Source organism: Onychostruthus taczanowskii, unplaced genomic scaffold (genome assembly GCF_017590055.1).
Source record: "Onychostruthus taczanowskii isolate IOZ18803 unplaced genomic scaffold, ASM1759005v1 scaffold7, whole genome shotgun sequence".
Lineage (NCBI taxonomy): Eukaryota > Metazoa > Chordata > Aves > Passeriformes > Passeridae > Onychostruthus > Onychostruthus taczanowskii.
Genome location: NW_024504786.1, coordinates 12890346 through 12917537, shown reverse-complemented (window position 1 = coordinate 12917537; position 27192 = coordinate 12890346). Strand labels below are relative to the sequence as shown.

The 27192-nt window shown below is 39.6% G+C and overlaps 3 protein-coding genes across 3 annotated transcripts in view; 2 read left to right on the top strand and 1 right to left on the bottom strand.

Moving 5' to 3' along the window:
* CTBS (chitobiase) overlaps positions 1-6326 on the top strand; it is a 6505-nt gene extending 179 nt beyond the window's left edge. Inside the window, exons 2-7 of the mRNA XM_041421522.1 lie at positions 440-578; positions 1509-1717; positions 2353-2524; positions 3086-3183; positions 3863-4024; positions 5030-6326. Of these exons, the coding sequence (XP_041277456.1) occupies positions 440-578; positions 1509-1717; positions 2353-2524; positions 3086-3183; positions 3863-4024; positions 5030-5215 (966 nt within the window). The 3' untranslated portion in view covers positions 5216-6326. The remainder of the gene's footprint in view (positions 1-439; positions 579-1508; positions 1718-2352; positions 2525-3085; positions 3184-3862; positions 4025-5029) is intronic.
* A 1787-nt stretch (positions 6327-8113) lies between these two features.
* Positions 8114-21538, bottom strand: SPATA1 (spermatogenesis associated 1). The gene is made up of 13 exons (XM_041421796.1): positions 21503-21538; positions 20526-20632; positions 17350-17467; positions 15302-15355; positions 14883-15207; positions 14528-14773; positions 13918-14050; positions 13710-13770; positions 13004-13121; positions 12119-12244; positions 10191-10360; positions 9059-9157; positions 8114-8215 (listed from the first exon to the last, which is right to left on the bottom strand). The coding sequence occupies exons 1-13, from the start codon at positions 21536-21538 to the stop codon at positions 8114-8116; spliced, it is 1695 nt and encodes a 564-aa protein (XP_041277730.1).
* A 1670-nt stretch (positions 21539-23208) lies between these two features.
* Positions 23209-26975, top strand: GNG5 (G protein subunit gamma 5). The gene is made up of 3 exons (XM_041421636.1): positions 23209-23388; positions 24509-24664; positions 26720-26975. The coding sequence occupies exons 1-2, from the start codon at positions 23308-23310 to the stop codon at positions 24632-24634; spliced, it is 207 nt and encodes a 68-aa protein (XP_041277570.1). The 5' UTR covers positions 23209-23307; the 3' UTR covers positions 24635-24664; positions 26720-26975.
* Positions 26976-27192: the final 217 nt, after the last annotated feature.

Sequence of the window (27192 nt, the reverse complement as noted above, 5' to 3'; positions counted from 1 at the left end):
CCCGGGCGGGCGCTGCCGGCGCAGGCGGGGCCGGGCCCGGCGGCAGCGCCGCTCGCAGCAGGTTCCGCGTCCCGGGCGCCGCTCTCGCACGGGAGCCGCTGCGCTGGGCAGTGTCCCCGGGCCGGGCAGTGTCCCCGGGCCGGGCCAGGCAGTGTCTCCGGGCCGGGCAGTGTCCCCGGGCCGGGCAGTGTCCCCGGGCCGGGCAGTGTCCCCAGACCGGGCAGTGTCCCCGGGCCGGGCAGTGTCTCCGGGCCGGGCAGTGTCCCCGGCCCAGGGCAGTGTCCCCGGCCCCGGGCAGTGCCCGGGCCGGGCGCGCTGTCGGTGCTCCCCGCACTCGCCCCCCGCTGCCATCCTTGAAGCCCTTGCCCGGCGGCGCCGGGGATGTGCCGGTGTGAGAGCCGCTCGGGGCTAACGAGGGTGCTTTATACCCCTTTTCCAGGTATTCGTGTTTGATGTGGGGAAGGAAGCCTGGAAATCCTACGACTGGTCAAAAATTACCACTGTGGCAGCTTTCGGAAAGTACGATCCTGAGCTCATGTGCTATGCCCACTCCAAAGGCTCGAGGATAGTACTGAAAGGTTGGTTACGCTGGAGAAACGTGGATGTTTATGATACGTGAATAAGAAGATAAGGTACACGGGGCTACATTACCTTGACATTTTACATTTGGCTGTATGCAGAGTATTAAACTCATTAGGAGAATTAATTAATAATTAATTAGTAAGGCTTTAATGAACCCTTGACATTTTGCATGTGCTGGTATGCAGGGTATTGAAACCAGCAGTGGATTGTGCCACAGTAGTAACCAAACCATCCCAGTGACATCTTAATAAAAGTCCTCATAGCAGGGAACATCACTGCTATGGAAGAAGAGGGAGGAAAGAAAAAGCCTGTTATTTGGGTCTCTATTCTGGATCTTATGTGGAGTAGCCAAAAGATAAAGTAAGGAAAGGGATCTTAAGTAATTTTTAATATTTTGCACTTAAATGAATCTGTATTAGGAAGTGGTTGAGTTTTAAAACATGAGTACTCAGGAACTCTGTCAGGTACAAATGCTGATTAGAAAGACAAAGTCCATTAGCTTACATGTTGTAAATACCTTTTTCTCTGTTGAGAAAAGGCAGAATCCAGGACTACAGTGTGGAAAACAGCAAAGGTTAAACACAAAAGTAGTTTTCTCTAAATATGACCAGATAAAATGCTAAAAGTACTTTGATTTCAAGAAAGGTAATTTACAGTGGCTAAAAGAGTATTAAGCAGAAGAAGATTAAAATTATAGAAAAACCAAAGGAACTTAATTTTAACACCACTCTTTCAAAGAACCTTGGTAATCTTTTCTGGGGTGGTTTCTCAAAATTATGCTTGGGATAAAAATGAAGTCCTTTGTACTTTACCACTATTGATATTTTTAATGTGTTTAAATTTCTTGGTTAAGTAAAGACAAAGCTTTCCTTCCTACTATTACTGTGGTGCAAATGCATGTTAACTCTTGAAGGCCTCTTGTCTAGGTGATGTACCTCTTCAGGAAATTGTTGATCCTGCTAAAAGAGCAGCATGGATATCCCAACAGGTGGACCTTGCAAAAAAGCAGTATATGGATGGAATTAACATAGATATAGAGCAAGAAGTTAATGAAACCTCCCCTGAGTATTATGCATTGACAGAGCTTGTTAAAGAAACTACAGATGCTTTTCACAGAGAAATAGCTGGATCACAGGTAATAATAATGTACTTTATACAAACATTAAATTTAACCTTATGAAATGTAAGAACTTTTGGCAGTGCTGTTTAGCATATGAATATGAAAAAGTTTATGCAGATCTAAATATATATCTATAATATTCTAGTGAATGCTTAATTATGAATGTTAGCTGTGATATAATCTTGTAAGAATCACTCTTTTTGACCTGTGTGGATTTAAATGAGAGATGGGCTTTGCTGAGATTTGTACATACAATGTTACTGCTATGTGTGAGCTGGCAGTTTTTCGTGCGCCTTAATGAATTGTTGAAAGGAGGGTAAATACAACCTTCTGGGGCAAAAGCTTGATAGTGTTTTGGTAAACCTATCATGAAAGTTTTCAAGATTTGCACCATGCTTCATATTTTTGCTGGTTTTCATATTATATTTTAATTTCTTTGGTGCTATATATTCACTAATGGGGTACTCACTTTTATTATCTCCTGTTTGTTTTGTCAGATGAGCAGCTTCTTCTATAGTTCATTATTATCAAGATGTGTTAAACTGTTCCATTTGGGAAATACTGTCTTTAAAAGTCATAGCTTTTTTTAAAGAGATAACAAGGGCACCTAAGGGCCATACTTGGTACTAAGTTGTGCATTTTTCCTTCAGGTAACGTTTGATGTGGCTTGGTCTCCAGCATGCATAGATAAAAGGTGCTACAACTACACTGGGATTGCAGATGCCTGTGACTTCTTATTTGTGATGTCATATGATGAACAGAGCCAGATCTGGACAGACTGTGTTGCCAAAGCCAATGCTCCTTACCTGCAGACTTTAGTTGGTGAGGACAGAGCACCTCCCCAGGAGTCAGAACATTTCCATTTGCTCACAGGAGTAGATAGAAAAGAGGGCTTTTTCTTAGACAGGTTTATTTTGTCATTGTTGCAGTGAGGCTTTGAGTGTGCTCAAATATGTGTTGTCAGTAGATGAAAACAGTGTCCCTGATCTTTATGAGCCTGCAGGCAGACCTTCAGCAGTTGTGTGTTGGTCCCTGTAACCTCACGAGTGCGAAGAACGCTTTTGGAATGACAAATGGCAGCCAGAGCAGTGGTGTCTGCCCGGGATTGCAGAGAACCTGAAACATTTCTCTCATCTTTGTGAACCTCTGCTCAGGGCAGATGGTTTTTAAATGTGAGCAACTGGAGCAGTTATTGGGATCTCAGTAGAGCAAGCCTCTCACTCACTGGAGAGTGCAGGTGAAGGCAAAGGACAGCTTGCACCTTGGCCTCTGTCTGGGGATCATGCCAGTTCTGCAGTGGCTCTGGCTCTAAATTAGTTGTAAGAATAAAAAGCATTGGAAAAGTAAATAATGCATGTTAATTTTTATTTCCCTCCAAACTAGGATATGAAGAGTACATTGCTATGGGCATTGATCCCAAGAAGCTTGTGATGGGTGTCCCCTGGTATGGCTATGACTATGTCTGCCAAAACCTGTCAACGGTAAGGTGAAGATTATTTGTTTGCAATCAAACTGTTAATTTTTTTTCCTTTGGAAAGGTATAAATAGATTTTGGTAATCTTGTTTTTGGACTGGGAAATACTGTGGTCTGATGGATAAGAGCATCAAGCTGGGACACAAAACAGAATCTTTTGCTTGGCTGGTAACTGATGAGCAGTGTGTTACCAGACAAGGCATTTTAGCTCCTTAGGCAGCCTGAACCTGTGACATCCAAGCACTGTGTTTGACTAAGGAGCTATAAATGTTATCTGTATGAGAAGAGAAGATGTCCAAAGGCCCTGCAACACTTGTATGTGCCTTCTCAACACCACTGTAAAGACAGGTGCAACAAACCATAGCAAACCTACAACTGCTACAGCATAGCAGTTTATGAGGTCTCAAATATTATACTTAGGAAAAATGTAAGGGTTAATTAAAGATGGAAAAGATAAGACAACTGTTTAAGCTGAAGGGTATCCATCCAATCCTGTATTGATTATTGATTAAGAAAGTTTTGCTGTTTTAATTTACTCTTCTCTACAAATAGTATCTGCTGGAGTGGCTGGAAGAGTTGGAATTTTTGTGGCCCTAACACCTTTAGTGAATTGTTCTTGGCTGTACTTCCATTCTGGAGATCAGTATATCTTCCCTGAAACTGATGCCTCCCTGTTTGTTTTTCAGGACCATGTTTGTTCCCTTGCCAAAGTGCCTTTCCGTGGGGCTCCTTGCAGTGACGCTGCAGGGAGCCAGGTGCCCTACGCAGCCATCATGAAGCAGGTGAACAGTTCTCTCTCAGGGGTGCTGTGGGATGAGCTACAGAAGGCTCCATTTTATGAGTACAAGGTAAGAGTCTTTTTCCAAGACACTGGGATGTGGAGTAAGCATTCATGAACCATAGATCTTTGACTATGAAGTTACTGGGATTAGATTCTTCCTTTTATGTTTTCTACGTTTTGTTTTGTTATGTTTTGTTTTGTTTTTGGTATAGTAAAGGGTTGCTGAAAATTTGTGTCTTCAATTCCTGTTCTGAGAGAGGGGTGCAGTGCCTGAAGACTACAAGAGTAATAAAGATCTTTATTACTTTCCAGTCTTCTTGAGATACTGCATCATATCAAAAAGGACATTTTGGCACAAAGACGTCCTATAACTCCATCCTTCACTGTTATAGTTACTTTCATGAGTTGATAAATGATTTAAACTAAAAATTATTCTGAGATGCTCTTAATTTTTTCTAGCTTGGTGCCTTGCATGCATGTTCTCTTCTGCATTTGTTTTCTACACAGACACCGTGAAAGAGTCCATAAATGACTGTGCTTACAAGAACAACACAATGTATCCATTTTGTCTTGTTTCTTTAAACGTTATTTAAATTTCACATGTTGATTATTAAAAAATGTTGTAAGCAATGACCAGATAAAAGCAGCATAATCTTGATAAAATTTTATAATCTCCTCTAAAACTGTTTATTTAAAAACTCCCACAGTCTCTAACTAAATTCACCAGTTAGCTTAGATACTGTATCTGAAATTTTAGCCATATTTAAAAAAAATTAAAATACAAATTAGCTAAGCTTTTTTTTTTCTAAATATATTCAGTTAAATTGTGTCACTGTTTTATAACTTATATTCTACAATTTGGCTTATATTTTACAATTTAAAAATTGTATAATTTTTGGCTTAGAATATTTGGCTTAGAATTTTTAATTGTCCTGTGTGACAAAGAATTGATAACATCAGTAAAATGTTATATAAATCTACATAGCTTGAATATCTCAGTTTTTAGTTGTACTTTTAACTGTGTTCAAGAGAAAATGTGATCACTGACACTAGTGTTTAAATGTTTTTCTAGGATTCTGTTGGTCAATTCCACCAGGTATGGTTTGATGACCCTCACAGCATCTCTCTAAAAGCAGCATATGTGAAGAGTCGAGGCTTAAGGGGCATTGGCATGTGGAATGGGAATAGTCTTGACTATTCCAGGGAAACTGCAGCAGAACAACAGACTCAAGCAATGTGGCAAGCTCTGATACCATAAAAACTGTATGATTTAGAATGATGAAAATTGGTAATTTTTTATTTTGGCTTACACTATCACACTATTTGACTATACAAATATATTGTGATTACAACAACTTTAAAAACTAGGCAAATTAATCTTGTTATTTTATATGCAAAGCTGTATTTTCATTCTTCGGAAAGTTCCATTGTTGCTTTAGAACAACAATCCTTTCATCAGTAGGTTTTTTTAAGACTGCTCATCTTTTTAATTTTTCACAGTTACTGTAAGTTAGTTAATGCTTGAACCCAGTGTGACTCTGGTAACAAGACCAATTGATGGATTTACAGGGGCAGTCTCATAATGATGCTTTGCTAAAGCTGCCAGGTGCAGCCAATACTTATTCCTGTGTTACATGGTGCAGTCTCAGCCTTCTGACTTCCCAACCCAAACAATATTTTAGCTAAGTCATTCTAGAATCAGATTAAACAGAATAATGGAGAGACACATTGTTGATCATATGCAGCTTGGCTACTCTTCTAGACTAAAAGAATTTTATGGACTGAAGAAATTACATAACATGACGTAGTTGCTGTTAAGATTTATATCAAAGCTGTTGTTAGAAAGGAATATTCAATAAACTCCAGTTTCACTGTACTTATTTATATATCACATGAATTCCTCAGTTTCAAAAGCTGAAAATATCTGACCTTAGCTTGAAGAAGAATCATTAATATGAAGAGGACTTGGATGATGTTTCATTCCATTTCAAACTACTTTACTTCCTGAAAACTGGAATTCAGAAGCTTATTTAATGAACTGCATATCTATTTTCCCACATACCCTATGATTCATTTAGTAGCCTGGTTTTTTTCGTATGGGGTATTGCCTCTGAGATAACAGGAGATTATGTTTTCTTTCTAGTTCATATTTTCATAAAATCATTTGCCTAAGGAAGTTGTATAACTTCTTAAAATATCCATAGTGATGTAGATTGGCTGGTGTTTACAGGATTTTTTTGTTTAATAAAATGCTGGTTTTGGTAAGGCTTGTAAACAGTGTTCCCTGTCTGTGCTTTACTTGTTCTACAGCCCACACTGCTTGTCTGCTTCTCAGAACTGTTTCACAACCAGATTAAAGTGCAACTGAGCCCTGCTTAAGTGACTCCATTCATTAAAAAAATTATTTAATTAGGTAGATGTAGTCAGTTGTGGGCTTGGTGGGATTTTTGGCTTGGTTTGATTGGGGGGGGGTTGGGATTTTTTGCTTGCTAAGGAGTTACCATACTATGGCAGCATTACCATAATGGCTACTGAGGACAGGACTGGAAGATTTCATCTGAAGTGTCTGCTTGATACTACAGGTGATGGAAAGCAGAAGGTGAAGCCTACTGCTCTTGCAGAAACTAAAAAACTACCTTGACAAATCAGAAGGCTTTTCGCTAGAACAACACTCTATAGGTCTTAAGAGAAGCTGCTATATTTTTTATATATATATTTACACACGTATGTACTTCAGCTATATTTATATATATATTTATATATATCTATATATATATATATCTATCTACACACGTATGTACTTCGGAATGTGTATTACTACTTAAATACTGTGAGATGGATATTTGCTGAATTGAGTCTTCTGCTATGAATACCTGACCTGCAAAATTCTGAGGCCCCGCTGACTTAATAATAAAATTCTCCTTCCTGTAGCAGTCAAGAATCATGAATTGATAATACTATACTTCAAATTTAGCTTCTGATTTTCCAGTAGCTATTAGCCTGCTTTTGTATCTTAAATAAGACACAATTCTTAAATAGAGAATGTGAGCTTGAACCCTGAATTAAGCAAAAGTCAGTGTAGTTTTAATAATTTATTTAATCCTTTAGCACTAAAATCTTGGTTAAGTCCTATCGTTAAGAAAATAAATTGGATAATGGGTGGTTTGACTCAAGACTTTTCTAAGTTAGTTCTTTTGAGAGCCGCATAATTTTCTTATCCCATAACTTATTTGCCATGAGTGTTTCATTTCCAGTAATAAATAAAGCCTTGATAGCTTTTTAGCTGAGATTAATTCCTACCATGTTATTCTTTTGCTTAAAATAATAACATCTGGTTTGGAAAGAGGCAAACAGCAGAGCTAGAAAAAAATTCCAATGAAGAGGTTTCTGATTTCTCTTTCAGAGAATTGTTAATCTCAAGGCATGCATGACCTTGGAATTAAGGAAAGGCAGAATATTGAAGAGTGTAAATTGCACCAGGATCATCTTTATACTAGTCCAAGAGAAAGATTTCAGGCAATCTTTCAAACTACAGAAGACAGTTAATGTCTGTGTGCCTTTCCTAATAAGAGAGGGAACAAAACCAGCTGGATATGGAATGAAGTGAGATTATCTGAGATTTTGTTTATGCTTCATAATAATCAGTAATGATACACTGGTAGTTTATAGGTAGGCATATTTATAATGGCAAAAACATACTCCAGTAAATAGCCAAATAAAGGATAACTGTTGCTGTTGTTCTACAGAAACTGTATTTTAATAATTTCTAAAAAATTGAATGCGTGAGCCTGAAAATAAAACAGGAGGTTACAGATTTTAGGTTTATTTCTTAGGAGCTATATAGTTAGTCAAAGAACATCAGCATACCACTGGGATGTTACACAATTAACTAATTTGCACTTTAAAGATAACAGCTTTGCTTTAGACATGTTACTAGCTTAAACTATATGTTTAAGTAGCTGACTAATCTTACAGTAAGTGAGATTTAAGAAGAAATGAGCTGCATTACCTCAGTAACCTAGTATACAAATTCCATAACATTTATATAGTTAATGTCTTTTTACAAAGTAACTTCAAGAACATACAAACAAATGCTCTGAAATTCTCTTTTACATACACTAGAGAGCTGCTGTGCACTTCACAGATGTTAGTGTTCTTAAATTCCTGATTTTCTGGGCTGGAGAATTAAAGCTGAATGAATCTTCTGTGTCAGTTCTGCTCTCAGTGCTCGTAAATCAGATGCTGCCTGCTTTCTCATCTGCAAAAGAACCCATCATTTAAGGAATGGCAATTTAAGGAAGCTTTTTTTGGAGCTGACATGCATATAGGTTTATATAACTAAGACTGAATTTTATACAGGATGGCTGAATAGAGAACACATCTTTCATCTTTGAAATTTTACATGTTCTAGCACCAATTTGTTCTGTACTTTGCCCTGATGTTTTTGAGACAACTGGAAAATTAATTGTTCTTTCCACTCCTTGCTAGACAATGGAGAGGAGTCATAATAATTACAACCACCCTGGAGTACCCAGTAAACAGGAGTATGGGCAATCTCTGTGATGTAGAACACTCCTATTTCAAGCTTTCAGAGCTGGAAAGCTGTCCAGTGTGAAGGCTATACTACCTCTTCCTTCCAAAATAGTCATAGGCAACACTGATATGGAATAAAGCAGATGAAGAGGTCTGCCATCTGCTTAGACAGCCTTTTAAAATTTTGTTTCGTTTTGTTTTCCTTTATACCACTTTTTTGCTTTAGCCATGGTCTATTTATTACTGCTCAGTGCCTCACCACACCAGGTGTATTTCTTCAATTACTTTTCGAATGAAATGGGAATTTTATGAACAAGATTGTGAACTTTAGCTTTAGTACATTGAGTATCTAAGTTGTTTGAATGCCATACATTCCAAATCATCTGATAACCTGTGTTCTGGAGTAATTTAGCTCAAATGCTAAAGTCACAACACCTAACACCTTAAAACTAACAGCATAAAACATGCAAATATTGTTTAGAAAATATTTACATGATCTAATAATTGAGATTTCTATTTTTTTTCTACATTGCCACATTTTGACTGTTCTAATGAAAAGGCACAATACCTGAATTTCTATCAGGAGTCTCACTTTTGTATCATCTAGCTTCCTCCTCAGTTGATGGAGTTCGTGCTGCACTGTAGCAATCCGGATGATTGTGTAATTCTGTGTGAAACAACAACAAACCTCAAAGTGCAGCATTAGTGCATCTGTTCCCTCTCTGGGTGTTACTTCACCACTCAGAAACAATCCTCTAACAACCTCTTTCCAGCTCCTGCCTTCCCACCTGGCTGATGCCTGCCTGGCTGCACGTGGCTCACGAGGGCTGGGGAGCATCCCTGTGCTCAGCCTAGCAGCTCTGTAAATCCTGGCTCCTTCTCGGGGTGCTGGCCTCTACAGAACTGCTGTAGGAACGGTGCCTTGTGCATTCCCTTCATGTAAGGCCTCTCTGTGCCTAGCCAGGGAGACCAAAAAAACCCCACCCCTGATATGCCCCTCAAAAGGGCCAATAAAGTGTCTGAACATAGCCAGTAATGCAATGTCAACACTATTCATATTTTTATTCCATAGATATTTCAAGATAGCTCAAATAATACATGTTTGTATATAATATGCACTCTTAGATTGTATATGCACACACCTTTCAGATGCAAGAAAGGGACATTTATTTTTCCTAGGCTAGCTTCTGCTTTCTCAACAGCCTTGCTTCCATTAATGCATTTAGAAAATTAGCAGACACAACTGTTGGAAAGGGTGTTTCCTCCTTTTCTTTTATCTTTCCTCTTTTTAATCCCTCTGAACTTCCTGTGAAACTCACAGTTGCACAACACTTGAAGTGTAACCACTTCAAAAGCTACAGATACATTTTGCATGCTCCAAACAATCATTTCCTCCTTGGATGAAATCTTGGATGATAGAAAAAAAGTAGAACTGAACAATCCATTAACCATACTGAACAGAAGGGGATTTTGTTACAAAAAGATGCCAACAGAAAGCAGAAAGAAACAAATGCTCAGACTCAAGCACTTCTGCAGTCTTTTTGAGACAAATGGCCTGAAGGAACTCTGTCCCTCAGATCATTGAGCTAAAGCTACTTTACAAGTCATTGGTTGGTGATAAATCTGTTTCTTTAATTTATATTTTCTACAAAAAACCTTCAGACTGTGAAAAAAAGGTAATAAATAATACAAGCAAATACCTTGGAGGCTGTTGGTTTTTTTGGTCGTTTTTGACTTTCCCTGGCTTCCAATTGCAAGAGCAATTTCTGGTGGTAAAGCTCTAAATCTTGTTCCAGTTTGTTTAAAGTGTCCTCCAGTGAAACTGTAGCTTTCTTGGTTTCAAAGTACTTCTTCTTCCATTCCTCACGAACTGCACAGGAAAACAGTAATAGTGCTTGGCCTTGTTTACCTTATTATAAGATCTGCTGAAGACAATAATGACCAGCTCACCTCACAAGCTGCAGCTGGCCAATGCACACTCTGAAACATGGCAGGAGGTTTCTTTAAAATAAACATTTAGTGAAAAAATCTTCATTAAAATTATGTTCACTCTAAATGCAACTGAGTTTTCACACAAACACCTGCAACAAAAGGCTCTATCTGTCCACTGAGATAAAACAGTGTCCAAACCCAGAGTTTATTCAACCTGGCTGTTCTGCAGCACCTAAGTGCTCCTGTGAAGAGTGGTATGCCCAGCACAGTCTGAAGCCCACAGCTCTACTGTGCCAGAAAATGTAGCATTGTAGATTTAGGCAAAATTTATGCTCTTCATGGCCAGAGATTTTGAGCAGCTTCAATGTGACATCCCAAATTATGGGAAACAGTTAGTTGCCTTTACACTTCACTATGATCCCTCCTGTGTTGTCAATGTGCTATCAAGAGGTGGCACATAAATGCCCCTGTATGTGCTGTGGCAGTCTCATGGCCACTGCATACCTGCAGTGTCTTTAATGAATCCCTTCTTTCGAGGCATAGTTTATGGAAGCAGGACAACTGAAACTTACCCAACAGATCTCAGCCGGTGGAGGATGACTCTATGCCAGGTAACTGAGAGTGCCTGTCAGCAGGGCAGTCTCAGGAGGATATTAAATACAGACTCAGCTGGCTGTTACTGCAGAAAATGCTCTTTCTTTAATATCTTGTAAAGAAACATGCTTGCTGTGTGTCCTTACTTACAAAACTCTGCAGGTTTGGTAAAAAATATTCAGAGGTACGGATGCTTCCTGCAGAACCTGCAGAAGCTGTTTGAATCCTTGTGAAATAACCTTTATTTTACCTAACTGGATAACATAATTTAAGGCAATGAAGGTGCCATTTAGGGCTTATCTCTTGCTTGAATTACAGCTCCATGCTACTACAGAGTTACTGCTTCGCACACCCAAGTTTGGGGTTTTTTAAATAGAAATTCCCCACACTGCAGGGTGCAGTGCAGCCATGTTCTTATAGAATAACTGAAAGAAGTGCTTGTCTCCTTTCAACGAGCTGCAAGTAATATTTGGGACTTGTAATGACTTAACTATATTAAAGCACAAACAGAAAGCTCTCAAAATATCAAAATTATTAAATCTCATTTCTGTATAATGGGGATATGACTTAGGGAACATAATTTTAAACATAAACTTGAAAATAATTTTATGAAGAAAATTTGTGTGAAATTTCAATGAGATTTGACCTTGTTAAAACCAAGGTTTGTCAAGCTTGTCACAACAGGCTTGGAACTTCCATGTCATAAGCTGAATACCATTGGATAGGAGCAACAAAAGTTATTATGCTGCAATTTACCTGAAGCCTTATCAACATAGTACAAGCCTCTGTAAGCACCTTGTAAGCTAAAGGCAGGATTAGAATATGCCAAGCTGCCCTGGGCCTCAGAGAGAAGCACCCTGCAGTAGCTCTCTGAGCACTGCACATACATGAGACACAACTTGAATAGTTTATGAAAGCCAGAACAGCCTTAACTTTATAAGACATGGCACTAAAAAAAAAAAACAAACAAAAAAAACCCAACAAAACAAAACAAAAAAACCTCTCTGTAATTAAGCTCACTGACAAGGAGACAAATATTTTCACATTGGTTTCAGTGTAATTTCTCAATCACTCCAAACTCCAAAATAAATTAAAAGTGTACCATGGTATCTCCTCAGCTTATTTTGTTCCAGTAGCCCTTTAGCTTTTTTTCTCAGTTCTTTTCTAGTTTCTTCCATGTGCCTTCTGTCTTCCTTCATTTGTTGCAATTGTTCTGCCATCTTGTTTTCTACAAGATATTACAATTATATTTAGCAAGCATATGAATACTCTAAGTACAAAGGATCAGTCAAGACTTTTGTAATGCACTCATCACAAATTATGCCAAGAGCTCTGTCAGAACAAGCAGCAGAAACAACTTCATTTTAATCTAACTTTTCAGAAGGGCTGGTGCTTTAGAAAAAGGGGGAAATCCAGCATGCACACACACATGCAAACAAACATCTTTCTATATTTTTAGACAATGTATCACTAAACCTATGTAATCAAGAAATATATTCACTCCATACATTGCAAACTCTTGCCAATGAAGCCAAAAAAGCCTCCAAAAGACTATTTCCTGCTTAAAATACATTGCAATATAAACTGTAGAGAAATCTTGCCTTAAACTCCAGCTTGCAGGACAATATCTCAGACTTCCACTAGTCTGCAACAACAGGTCTAACACTTCTCACTATCCTCCTCCTCAGCAACACTACTTATGATTTTCTTTGCTACATTCTCACTTGAGCCTGCAGTATTTTATCTGATCTTCCTCCTTTTATCCTTCCATCCACTTGACAAGCTGGGTTTTCTAGTGCTGGGAACATGCCAAGCTTTAGGACAGCCCATGCAATCATAAACACCTGGAATTTTCTATTCATAAATTAAAATTTGTAACAATACTGTGAATTAATGCATGTATAGTGTAGGTATTTATGTCTTCATTGGCTCTTCAGTCTTGATTAAAAGTTCACTTCCTTTCAATTTCTTAGAATCATGTACTCACTTGCTGCCTGAATTACAGGAACTTGAGCTGGATTTACAGTAAGTGCCAAAATAGGTGGACTAGGAGCTGAAATACACTCTTTAGGACAAGTAAGATGATTTTGCTTGTTTTCATCTGCCTATAGAGTCAAAAGACACAACTATAAGTACAGAACCATAATCCTGAATAGTTACATGAGACACATGCCCTGAAAGTGGCCTGAGTGAATGAGAGGGCTGAATTTGACTTCTGCAGGTAGGCTTTTTTATTCTGTTACCAGTACCCATGACCACCAAATTACAAACAGCTGGATCTCTGCAAACAAAATGAGAGCACTGAACACTTCCATCACAGAGAACACACAGACAAACTACAGACTATTGCTAATGCCTCTTGTCCCTGCCCATAACCCACAAGTTACTGAAAATCCCATGCAAGACCAGGAACTAGAGGCCTTAAAATGGCCACCTGGTTTGTTAATTATGTAATCAAAAACTTCCAATTTCTAAACTAAAATTTGTAATTGCAGATTTTAATTGTTTAGAAATATAGCTGATGTTCATTAGAAAATCTGCTAAGTAGCAGTGCATGGATAAACTTTTCTCAATTATTCTCAAATCTTTCATATTTATAACGAGTCACCAGTCTTACAAAATTAGACTGTTTCTAGGTGGAGGACTATATTTATTGCTCAAGATTACTAGGAATGTCACCTTGAAGAACATACCTGATTATCCAGTTTTTCACCAAGACCAACTCTAGTCCTCTTAGCTCTGTTTTGCTGCAAGCTAAGATAAAATCAAAAAATAAGTGAAAGTTCATTGACAAAAATGTTTTTCCCCTCCTTTTCTTTTATTTATTTGAAGTCTATAAAGTAAGTTTGTATCAGTGAATTAATATCATCCATTATTTTAGGAGATGCATTATTTGCTAACCTTTGCTTTTTGTGGACATAATCTGTAGTTGTAGTTTGGTCTTCAATTATTTTAAGAATGTCAGCATCTTGTGTTCTGCCTCTTCTTAATTTGGTATCTTTTTGGTGGTCATTATTTTCCATGTTTGCTAGTTCTGTGACAGGATAGTGATGACAAAAATACATAGATTACATTTGCAAAAATCAGGCTGGTTTGACTGTCAATGACTGGACTTTCCAACCTGTACTGGAAATTCAGTGAATCAACACAGCAAGTGGTGTTATCTCTAGGATTTGGAAATGCTCCATGAATAACAGAAGAAAGAAATCAAGGGGAAAAAAATGTATTTTTGTTATTAGAATTTATATCTGACTAATTCTGGTGATTAGACAAATGTACCAACTACAGTAAAGTGTTTCTCTATATCTCTATATAGCACACAGGGATAATGAAGGACTCACAAGGTAAAACCACATCTCTTTGAAAGATATCATCATTATTTTAAAAAAATGGAATATTGTTCTCATAGTGCTATTCCAACTTGCACTTTAATTACAGATTTCTTAAAACTTAGCTTTACTTTGCTTTCTACAACTCTTGTTTTAGCAAAAAGGCAATAACAAATGTGTACCCTTTTGATATTTAATGTGATTTTGGGGTCTTTGGCGACCCTGGCCTTGTTCATCACTGTGGTTTACATGAGTAAGAGCAGTTCCTTTGGCTTTGTCATTCCACTTAGGAGCACTGCAGTCTTCTTGATCTTGGCTGAGATGATTCTGCTCAGAGGTCTGTAACACCAGCTCACACTTTCCAGACTCCTGGTCTGCAGGATTTGAATGGCTTGGTGTGAAGAGAGATCCATCAGATCCACTTTGATCTGCATAATTGATAATATGAAACAGAGATATTATTTTACTGTATGTTAACCATAATATTTATTTGCTTTCTTATTCATCACCCTCCTTCACTACACTGGTTAAGCTTACATTTTTCTTCAAATTGTTTTTCTGGAATCCTGTTGTTATTGTTTTGCTCATTGTTTGTGTGCGAAACTGGAACAGGCTCTTTCTCAGCCCATTCCACAGGACTGGGCACTTCCAGATTTTCTACCTGATGCCTGCTTCGTATACTTTCTAAAAATGGTTTGCCTTTTTCAGGTTTCTGTTGGGAAAGGCTGGATAATCTTGATCCATGACCAAACCTATTAGCTTTTTCACTAACGTGATGTTTTTGTTGAGGTGATGATAACACTGGATAAACATCTTCAAAACATTCCACTCCAGGTAATAAATATAATTCAGGATCAAGTGCCTGAAATTACAGAGTATATCCATCAGACAGGACATAGAAAATGTGCCATGTAAAATTTCTGAAAAGGGTACCTTACAAGTCATTCAGTACTTACATAAGGAGGAGCAAATGACTTCAGTTCCAGTTCTGTTTCGTGCTTTGCTTTCACCTCGGAAGATAAAGTATGGAAACATAACAAATACAATACTTTTTTCATCCATAGTGTTGCGTGTGACAAATGCATTCTATTGTCATTTTTACATACTGCATTCTTTTACAACCATCACTATAATCTGTAGTGGCCTTATGAGGTAAAAGTATCTCAGAGTACATTTGTATTTTCTGACAGAGTTCTGAAACTTTGTCTGTTTTTCAAAATCTTAATCAGACCCACAAAATTACATGCATGTACTGAATGGTTCTTTATCCTTTGCACTTTCTCTTATGGTTCAAAGGACCTGATCCAACAGTCACAGGAAAAGAAAATTTGCAACTTTCTTTATCAAAAGTTGCTTCAAGTTGAATCTGGACAGAAATGCTGAGTCTCACATAATTTTCTCTATTTCCCTAATACAGTATTGCAAAATATTGAATGTATATGGAAAAAATTCTAATATTACCCTATGTTTTCTTGTATTTATAATTTTCCTTCATATTTTTTGTGACATACACTTTCACATTTGAACAGTTGTCCTAAAAACAAAGTCTAAAATAGTCAATATATATTTGAAAGATGTGCTCCAATGTAAGGAAAAGAAATCTGAGCCTACATTCAAATAATTATATTGAATTAAACACAGAGGTTATATGCAAAAAAGGAAGAGCAAATGAACATGATTTTAGTTTATGCTTATCTTTTCATTTAAAAGACCCTTGCTTGCAAGTAGGGCACAGCTCTTAGTTCTGCTTACATTGTTAGAGTTGTGAAACAGAAGACTAAGGGGAGAGAACACTCAACAAATATTTGATCATGGAGATGTAATTCAATGAGGTTACCATGACCCTAAACAACAAATAAAGCAGTTGGTTTATTGCTTTACACTTTGTTATAAAGTTAAACATCAAACAACAGTAAATACCTCAAAGAAAAACTATCTTTCATTTGGCTCTATAAATCCTCATGTATGTTACCTTTAATTCTCTATTAACATAAAATAATTTATTCATTTGCTGACATTATAAAGGCTGGAAAATGTCTCCATTATCTCTGAACTATGTGGGGAAGAAAATTAATCATCTTACTTATTATCATCCAGTTAAGAGGACCTCAATTCACTGAATTTCCAATTTAGATTGTGTCTTTTAAGTTTCTTTTCATGTTTTTCCACCTAGCTTTTGCATTTTACTTAGTATTTATTCTAGTCTTCTGTGGAAGTGATTTTGGTGATAATTCAACTAGAAACAAAATAAAAAATGGCATCAAATTGCCTGCTTGTAGTTAATTTCCAAATCCATGAGAAAGAGGTGAAATGAGACATGGAAAAAGTATTCTATATTTGCATAAATGACTTAAATCTTTGTGTATTACATGAACAAACTTTCATTTGGACTAATTTTGAAGTTTATTTAATCTTTAGCTAAGCTTTGTAAGCTATATATGTAGAATTGATGTGAGGAACAGTTATGATTCACACATGTAAGGGTTTTATAACTTACATTTCAGGCTGTATTATTGGACTAAACAGTGGAACATCCAGAGAAGTTTTCATTCAGAGAATGATGTCTTAAATGCTTTTGGGCAGGTCACAGCCAGAGCCATTAGAGGAACTCTGACTGAGTTTCCATTGCAAATTTGTCAACAGAATTATTCCCAACTGTGTACAGGTAGTAATGGCCTTATGGGTTTGGAGTTTTTTTAATGCAACCAGATTTATCATATTTAATCCATGGACTTATCAAAACCATTATATTTTCACTGGATGGCAACTAATTACACCTGTCCCTTTAAAGGGTACTTTTAATACAACTGTCCAGCTTTGCCTTTGCACTTGGGGGAGCAGATGTGCTCTGACAAGAGCTTATGCTGCAGCATGTTTGAAAGAAATGCTAACAGTGCCCCTAATGTTATCTCTACTTTATGTGATATTATCTCATCTGCAGGAATGAAATCTCTGCTTTACATTATAAAACAGAACAGCACTAAAGAAAAAAAAATTAACTTACCACTGCTAGTTTCTTCCCAATGCATTTTAAAAATCTGAATTTATCTGCAACGGTCACTCCACCCAGGTACTCGCCAAGCCTCTCCCGCAGCACTCTTAATGTGATGTGAGGAGACACCCTAGAATGTTGTCACTCATTAATACATCTGTAAGATCAAATAATGATGGCTAGTTAGTAGGAGGGGGAAGATAATGGTCTGTATGTGCTGGCTTGCACAGGCAGAATGACCAAAACTGGGAACTATGTCCTAGAACTGAATCCAGTTACGGATAGGCCAGAGGGTCTTGGTGTGGCACTCAGAACACTGCACTGTAAGGGCTGTCCTAAATTAACCAGCCTCATACAAAGGGAGAAGATGGAAGCAGACAAAGTATGAAATTTACTTCTTCAGAATGCTGTTGCTCATCTGCAGATGAATAACAACACCACTGGAAGCTACAGTCGTGCACTTCCACTTAAGTGACACAGTTTCATGGGGTTGGACCAGGACTGCTGAACATTCCCTTCAAGCACCCAGGGCCAGAGGAGCCTTCAGCAATGCCCACTTTAAGCAGCAGGCACTTTCCTTTGCTTTTGTCTTTTCCAGCACAAATTTGTAGTTGGGTGTGTGCATGTGTGCATGCAAATGTATTTTAAATAAAAACCAAACACTGCAGTGGGAACATTTCCACCACAATTTCAGGATGAGAATACTGACACAAATATGAATTGCATCATTTAACGTACTACTTGAAAGTATGCAAATATTCAGGTAATGAGCTCAGTAGAAAAATGACTACAGAATAAAGAGCATCTCTGCACAATAAATCCAAATGTGCCAGAGGCATACCAAAGCACTGCAGCACAGCATAAGCAATTCTAATTGTTCTAAGCTGCCATATAAGAAACCAGGGAACAAATGCAGGCCTGAGACTGTTAATCACCCACTCTGATTAAGTGGTAGGATGATTTTGGCCCAGGCAGCTCTCACTCCTCAAACAATGCACAGGCACAGCTTGGGGATAGCTCATGCCATTCTCAGCAGCCAGTATAGACAGAAACATGCCAGCTCTGCCATTTGAACAGGTCTTCAACATTACCCTGTCAAGGCTTGTTTGTACTTCCAAGCAGCCCTATAGGCCTTCAGTTCACACCTCAAGCATGTAGAAAAACACTGCCATTTTCATCTCATGAACACAACACTTCAGTGGGCTACAATGCTTGCCTTGTATTCTGTCAAATATCTTGAACTTAGAGGGCCCTCCTTAAGGTCATAAAATTGCCCTGGAGCACAGGCACGAGGCAGAGGAGACCAGAGTCTGCAGAGTGGACACATCTACAATGTATAATGGGGGAAAAGTATCTGGGTATCCAGATCCTGAGATATAGGGCAGAAATTTATCTCAAAATTATTTGCCAGTGCAGCTGCTAGGAAAATGCAATAACATTAGTCTGTCACTTGCTGCCACTGGCTGGCAGAAAACAGTCACATACAAGTAACTTGCTTCAGGGTGCCCCTTTAAAAGTAATGCAAACTAGAGCTCATTGCAGCCATCTCTCTAGAAAGAACAAAAGTTTGGCTTCTGTGGTGAGGAATGAGGAATGAAAAAGAAAAGCTCACAGAGGCTAAGATATCAAATTCATGGGAACAAGAGCTCAGGGCCATAGACAATTACACCTTTAACATCTTCCTCTAATTTCACGGCTAATGGAAATGGCCTGTACTTTGACCTAGGAATTCTTTGGAAAGCTGACTCAGACAGCACTAGGATTGTCAAGCTGACTGAACAACAGAGCTATCAACAGCGTCCAAGCCACAGGAGTACCAGCAAGGCTGCCATTTCCTCTCCTGGATTACAATAAAAGAAGTTTTAAAAAATATTTTTCATTTTTAAAGACAGTGATTCACTGGCCAGGTACTAGTTATGTTAATGCTAATGTATTGCAGCATTGCATAGTACCCATAGAAGAATTAATTAGCAATTATCTAAGAGTCATTGGCAAGCAACAATATCCAGGCAGATATAAACCCACTGAAATCAGTGAGGATCCTAATTTAATTTGATGCCTCATTGAAATAAATTTAAACTAGAAAATATAGGGCAGTGGCAGATGTCCATGATGTGAAATGAAGTTACCACTTCAGATATGCATTCTGCACCTCTGCTGCAGACTAGAACAGGAAACAAAATGGGTATATGCACTTATTTTATCTGGTTTAGAGCAGCCTTTCAACAAAAGCAGCTGTGAGAATGAATACATTCTGCCCTACATGCTCCTACCTGATTGCTGTCAGTCTTCTCAGCTACACTGCACATTGTCTTAAGTGGATAATACAAGACTCAGTTTAAACTAATTAAAACCTGTATTCCCTGTAGTTTTAGCTGAATGGACAGGTTTTGCACAGATGTAGACAAGTTGTATCTAAAAGCTCAGTTTCAATACACATCTTTACATTATTTGATTTTTCTACAACTTCTCCTCACACTAGATACTAGATTTTGTGAGCAAAGTGTTTTAGAAGTATTTAAAAAACTTTCAAAGTTATGACAGATGAAAAATGCAACTCCTTGTGCCAGGTTTGAGCCTAGGATTGGAACCAGGGTATTCTTTCACTAAGTCCTTTAAACAGCTATCTGAGAGCACACACGGTACATGGTGTTCTCACAGCCTTTCACTTTCTTCTTTCAAGAAGAAAGAGGAAATGCTGCTGGTTCGTGGGTTGTAATGCTTCCCCTTGAGAAACAAGGCTTCAGCTCTTTCTCTGGACTGAGAGAGCTCAGATCATCATGCCCCTGATCCTGGGAACTGACAGGCTATCCTGTCTTCATCAAGCCACTCTCTTGAAGCTGGTCCATTGCCCAAAAGAATTCCAGCTTTTGATAATCTGGCTCAAGGAGACAGAAAGAATGTAAGACATGATTTTACAATATAAATCATTCTACAGAAATACCAGCACTGCTCTGGAACTGCTTTTCAGTGTCTACACCACGAGCTACAAGGGAGCTAAGCCTGATACAGTACAAATTTACATAATGGTAGCTATGGTCACCACTTACAGTCCAAAAATTTAATTAGACAACAAGTTTCTGCTGCAGATGTAATTTTGCTCTCTAGAGCAACAGTTGGACTAAAAGTTGGACTGAAGGACAGTGTGAAGGACCTACCATGTACACGAAACCTAAAACTACACTCACCTTATAAATCCAGCTGAGACGAATTTGCTAGTAAGAGCTACAGGAACTGTATTCAGCTTGAAATTCCACACTTCTGCTGGGACATAAAAAACATGAAGTTCCAACAGCTAGAAAAAAGAACACATGTAAATGTATTATCATCCTCTTCCTAAACACTTTGTTTTGTTTAGGTGGACTTCCAATTTGTGTAGCAGGAATGGTTCCTTTGGTATTAGCACAGGGACTAGAACAGGGAGGCCCTGTCTCACAGCGATGACCAGATGGTGAGAACAGTACAGCAGAGTAATTTGTGACTGAGTGACAGCTGACAGCATCAAAATAAGTCACACTAGAACAAGCTCCCCAATGGAAGTGAGATAATAGAGAGCCTGTGCTACTGCTGTGTATCACTGTGACAGCAATGGAGAGATTTTATCAAAACCAGCTGATACTCTGGAGAGTGTCATGACTACAAAAATCCCTCAGCTGAAATCCTACCTTTGTTCATCTCAAAAAAAAATGCAAAGCCCTGAAAGCTTGATTCTAATAGCACCACAACTTGATTGTGTTATCAAGAAAAAAAGTTCATAATATTTCTGACTGTTTAATAATATTAGCTACATTGGAAACACAAAAATGTTCCTGCTAATGTCTGCAAAAAGAATAACTAAGCTGAGCAAGGTTCACTTGGGCTGTGTTTGGACCCGTGGTAGTTGTTGCACTGCTAATTTCCAGCTCTTGATATCTTTAGTAAAAATCAGTATTGACAAGTATGATACATTTCCCTTTAACTAAAAGCCACGCACATGAGCTATATTAAATATTTCTGCAAGTGTTGAGTTACTTAATATGAACTATAAAATAATTCTCTATATATAATATTTTAAAAGCACATCTTTTTTCCTCTCAGGTATTCTAGAACCTTATTTTAATGTATTCTTATTTTTTGCTCGTGAAATCCAAAAAAAACCTGTGTGGAAAAGTACAAAAACTCTCACCTGTGAAGTTTGAGGTCTCATTTGACTCAATGACATGTTCATCCCTCTATGTGACCACAGCAAATGCCAGGTGGCCTTTCTAATTTTCTTCTTGATTGAAGCATTCTTTAAGAATGAGTTTCATGATAATCTGTTATGACAGAAGTCCTCCATTAATATCCTTTTTTCATTTACTGATCTTCATTCCACTTACGAAAATGGAAGTTGTGTCTGTGCTGAGGCAGAAAGCTTCCAGCTAACTGCAAACAGAATCAACCACACCTTCTACACAAGTGATCATCACCTAAGTAACTGGGGGAATTGCTAAATCATAGCCCTGCACCTCTAAGAGATCTGCCACAGAACATTTCCTCTTAACGTTTTCTCCCCTTTCATAAAAATATTTTGGTAGTATACAATTTTCTACATACTTCCACTGTTTTCCTAAAGACACAGACATAAAGCTCCACAAAACAAGATTCTTGCAGGACCTGGATCTGATAAAGTGAATTATTGTGAACGGAAGCAAACACATTGTGCCAGCCAAATGCAGTGTTCCGAGGAAACGTGACTGTGCTGGGCAACCATGTCAGAAAAATACTTCCATAAATTATAACCATGGTTCTGTCCTAACATTATGATAGAATCATGGGACAGTTCGGGTTGGAAGGGACCTTTGAAGGTCAGCTAGTCCAAGCCCTGCGGTGAGCAGGGTCACCTCCCACTTGGCCAGGTTGTCCAGACCCCCGAGTCCAATCTGACCTTGAATGTTTCCAGGGGTGGGGCATCTCCCACCTCTGGTTAATCTGGTTAATCTGTTGACCACCTTTAGTGTGAAAACCTTCATCTCTAATCAACTCTCTCTTAGTTTAAAACTATTCCCCCCTCTGGTTAATCTGTTCCACACTTTTACCACCTTTAGTGTGAAAAACTTCATCTCTAATCTCTCTTAGTTTAAAACCATTCCCCTGGTCCTATTGCAACAGGCCCTGCTAAAAAGCATGTTTCATCTTTCTCTTTTTGTTAGGAGTTTCCTTGGTGCTCTCGCTGTGACGGCTCTTCCAGCCTCTCCGAGGTTACAAACCTCCTCTGGATTTTCACCTGCTGAACTCAGGTGCTGTTCTGCTCTCAACAGGAGATCTCTCTACTCCTCCTGCCTCTACCCCAGCTACTTCTAATTCACCTGCTCTTGAGCATAAATGACCGGACCTTCCAAGTCTCACTCTGGCGCTGTGGAATTCAGATTTCCCGATGTCAGTGGGAAATACCTACTTAACAGGGCCTGTGTCTTTACTCGCAAGCTGCCCCAGTGGCCCGAGTGTGGCACCCGTCGCTGTCCCGTCATTCCCGGCCACAGCACGGGCTCCTGCCATTGCTCCCGCCTACAGGGAAGATGCTGCCCTTTGCAGTACCCGATGTCACCCCATTCCCACTTCACTGCCGCTCCCGGGCACTTTCTGCCATGAACTGGGACTACAAGCTGCTCCTCCAGGCTACAGTCAGCACTCAAACTGCTAGCACGAACTAAGGAACTTCATTCATTGCATCTCAAAATAACCTCCAAACTTGGAACCCAGTGGATATTATCACCAAGATTCGCCACCTTGGTGTGAAAACATCCTCCCGCGCCAGTCCCCACCCTCAGTGCGTGAGGGCGGGGGTTGTTTCTGTGCCCGCGGGCGGGTCCCCGTCCCGGGCACACGGAGCGGCCCCGCCCGCCCCGGCCCCGGCTGCGCAGGCGCCGCGGTCCGGGCAGTTGTGGCCGCGCCGGGAAGTTGTGCTGGGAGTGCCGCGAGTGCCGAGCCGAGCCCGCCGCCGACCCCGCCATGTCGGGCTCCTCCAACGTGGCGGCCATGAAGAAGGTGGTGCAGCAGCTGCGCCTGGAGGCGAGTGTGACCCGCGTGAAGGTGAGCGCGGAGCCGCGACGGGACGGGGCGGACGCGCCGCCATTTCACCGCCCCGGGGCCGCGCCCGCCGGGCCGGGGCCGCCGGCTCCCACCTGCCCCGCCCCGCGGACCCCGCTGGGCGCCGGCGTCCGGGCTTCTCCCGGGGCTCCCTCGGGGTTCCCCGGCCGAGGCGAGCCCGGATCGGCAGCGCAGCCGCGTCCGCTCCGCCGCCACCCCTGCCCGGGGCTCTGCCGCTCGCTGCCCGCCGCCCCTCGGGCCCGCTCCCCGGCCGGAGCGCTCCCCCGGGCGATGGACGCGGCCCGGGCTGCCCGCTCGTGCCCTCGGAGCGAGGAGCGCCCTTCCTTCGGGCTCTGCGGAGAGGCCGCCCGAGGCGGGGCGCGCAACAGGCTGGGCTGGCCCGGCACGGCAAGATGGAGATGTCGCTGCCAGGCACACGAAGTGCATTGAACTTGTGCCGCGCCGGGGCGAGACCGCGCCTGGCACGGCAGAGAAACCGGGCAAACTGCACATACCGAGTGTCAGTGGAAGATGCAACTTTTTGAAACTTCTATCGTTCTATTGCATGAGTTCAGAGTTACAGCAAAGAAAAGCAAGACAAAGAATTTTTCACTGATCAGTTTTTTGCAAGGTACAGCATGACAAAAACCCCTTAAGGGTGCTCAGAACCCCATTATCTCATCATAAGGATGGCTTTCCAAGGGAGCCTGAAATGCGAGTTCAGTTGAGTAGAACATGTTAAACCATAGACGGTATTTTTGAACTGTTTATGCTAGAACAAGGATCTTCATATATTTAATTAAGTAATCTCCAAGCTCTTGCTCATGTGTCACCCTTCATACTTAAAAGTTTAACATGGATATTTAAACTTCCAAATCAGTTCTCATTCTTACATTGTTCATCTTCTTGTCTTTAAGAAACAAAAAGAACTACAATGAAATTATTGCATAAAATCTACATAAACTATAGTGCAGAATAATTTAGTAGTATTCTTTATACCATTCTTTATACTTTGCAATGTGCAGAATAATTTAGTAGTATTCTTTATACTTTGCAATGTAAAAACCACATCTTCTGTAAAGAGTGTTCAGTGAATTCTAATGCCAGCTTTTATTGTAACTAGGTTTCTCAAGCTGCAGCTGACTTGAAGCAATTCTGCCTGCAGAATGCACAACATGATCCCCTACTGACGGGAGTATCATCAAGTACAAATCCATTCAGACCCCAGAAAGTTTGTTCATTTTTGTAATTATATGAACTACTTCAGTATCTTTCAGTGGTAAGTTCTTGAATTACAATTCATAAACTCTTTTGTCATTTAAATGAGACAGGCCGTATGAAAGGCACTCAGAAACATCTGACTTATGCAGCTGGTGTTGGTCTAGATCCCCATTTTTGGTCCCTTCTCTGTTTTTCTGGTCACAGCTCTGTACTGGACACGTGCTGGTCATTGGTGTTATGAGCAGCACTTTGCTGTTGCAGAGCTTCCACCAGTTTGTGTAGCAAAATGGTGGGACCAGATACTACTGAGCTGCTCTTTGGACTAACAGTAATTGTGCTGCATCTTCCTCTCTGTAAGGGTATTATTTCCCTTTTCTCACATAGAATTAATCACCTGACAGCGTATGTGGTGAATCCTGATTGTGGCAGATAAAACAGACTTCAGTTCTAAAGCTTTTAAAGAACAGTTCCAAAAACGGATTAGTGGTGGTAGTCCCCAAGAAGAGCACTGACCACTGTTGGCGGGGGAGATGCCCTCTCTGCCAAAATAAAAAAGTATATACTTTTTAAGAAGTATTTACTTTTAAAAGCCCATATGCCACTCAAGTAAGCTACTAACAGGGGTAGCAGTTTAGATAACTAGAAACAATGGAATACTCATTTGGATTTTCATTCCAGGACTTTCATAGGTTCATTAGCACTACTAATTTTAGGCTAACCTCTTTAGAAAGGTGAATTTTAGATCCACAATAGTTTCACCAAAATTCAGAGAGTCACAATAACTGTTATTTTGACCACAGTAAATACATGATGATTTTACCATGTTCCCTCTTCCTGTTGCTGCCTGACATGGATCTGGCTGGAGGTGAGAGCACAGACGTTATTTCAAAGCACCTGATAGAGTTAACCACAGTTCAGAGTCCTTACATATCTCATAGTGAGTCTTAACCTTGAAAAATTCTGGTTGTGTAGCTGACTTCTATCATCCAGAGAACTGCAGATTGCTAGATGTAAATTGTGCTGTTAGGCAGCTTTATGGAAGGGTGACCACAGTCAGATTGAATTGTTAAAATTGTTCTCCCCTCAAGCAGGCTGTAGAAAAGTTCCATATGTGTGTACCACCAGAATAACTATGTTTAAAGGCCAGAGTAGTAGCAGTATAGAAGTTAATCCTTAACTATTTAACAAGCAATACCACATCCCACATTGCTTTGAGCAGTGAATTACAACAGTATAACTGAAATGTGCTTTAGAGTTCTTGTAGCTTTTAAAGTTACTTCTGTTGTGAATTTTTGCTAATTACTGTTATTTAAAAAATACTCTCAGATGCTACACTAGTGTAGCTTCAGTTGTAAGCACTAATCCAAGGAAGAAATCAGATCATCTGTAAGCATTATAGACTGAAAACTTACACAAAGCCAAATAAACTGTATTTAATCTGTGACACATACAATTCCCCACTGAGATTTGCCAAGGTTAAGAAAATCCTGGATTCCTGAGTGTGGATGTAGGGAAACAATGTTTCCACTGTCTCACACCACACCTGCATACACAGGGCATAGGAGGCTTAATGTTTTCTTTGCTACAGCCTTTGGAATGGAACTAATTTCTGTTTTTACACTACCTATATGTGGAACTCCTTCACTTTGCAGTATCTGTTCCAGGCACTTCCTGAAAGGAGGTGATTCCTTGTGTTTTCCTGATGAGCCAGTAGTGTTTGTGTTTGCACAGTCAGCACCACCTCACTGAGGAAGAAGTGTAATTTGTTAGTTATACAACAAATTCTCTGCTTTTCAAAGGCAAAATAGAAGCCTGGTGTTTTGATGAGCAGAAAGTGACTGGGAACAGCTTCTTCTATCCTTCCATTTAGCAGTTTGGTTTCAAGGAGACACTAAGCTTCAGTTCTTTTATAAGAGCTTTGATTACCTTATTGTATCTTTGGGCATGACTTGATTTAAAGTTTATTTTTTAAACTAATACAACAGCTGTGGAAAAAGGAGATATATTTTCCTAAATGGTTGTCCATGGCGTACTCTGAAACATAAGTATTCTTTGATTTGCTTCATTCAGCAGTGTTACCTTTCTAACTAGATTTTGGTTTTTTGTTTTTCAGATCTTTTAGCATCTTTTCCTACCCACTGATGTGTGTATGGGCAGAGTGCCTCAAGGAGTGGCCTGGTTTGAAGTCTGTAAAAAAGCTTAGCTTTAACGTGCCAAATCTAACTCTAAAAGTGCTACTGTCGTCAAACTTCTCACCATCTACCTCTCCAGATGAACTGTACGCTAGTTACGTATTTCTGTTTCACGTGGGAATCAGTTTTATATGCCAAGCAGAAAATAAAGTGTCTTGATTTAGTCTGGTCTTGAAATTACTGTAAGAATTTGATTAACTTCTGGGCATGGTGGCACCTCACAGTCAGTGCATCACTCTGCAGCAGCTGGAGAGCAGAGAAGAGTGTAAATATTCTCTGCTGCTGCAAGTCTGCCTGGGGTTAACAGTCCTTCAGAACAATGAGGCTCCAGCAGTACCATACTTAGAAGCACAACAGAAATAGAACAGAAAAAAAATTGGGACTGTTTATAATT

What these genes read in the sequence shown, in the direction of transcription:
- SPATA1 (XM_041421796.1), bottom strand. Translation starts at nt 21,538, where the DNA reads ATGTCATTGAGTCAAATGAGACCTCAAACTTCACAG. An exon ending in TTGGGAAGAAACTAGCAGTG is followed by an intron (nt 15,356 to 17,349) that starts GTAAGTTAATTT and finishes TTATCTTCCGAG; the next exon opens with GTGAAAGCAAAGCACGAAAC. An exon ending in TATGTCCACAAAAAGCAAAG is followed by an intron (nt 13,771 to 13,917) that starts GTTAGCAAATAA and finishes ATTTTATCTTAG; the next exon opens with CTTGCAGCAAAACAGAGCTA.
- GNG5 (XM_041421636.1), top strand. Translation starts at nt 23,308, where the DNA reads ATGTCGGGCTCCTCCAACGTGGCGGCCATGAAGAAGGTGGTGCAGCAG. An exon ending in CGAGTGTGACCCGCGTGAAG is followed by an intron (nt 23,389 to 24,508) that starts GTGAGCGCGGAG and finishes TATTGTAACTAG; the next exon opens with GTTTCTCAAGCTGCAGCTGA.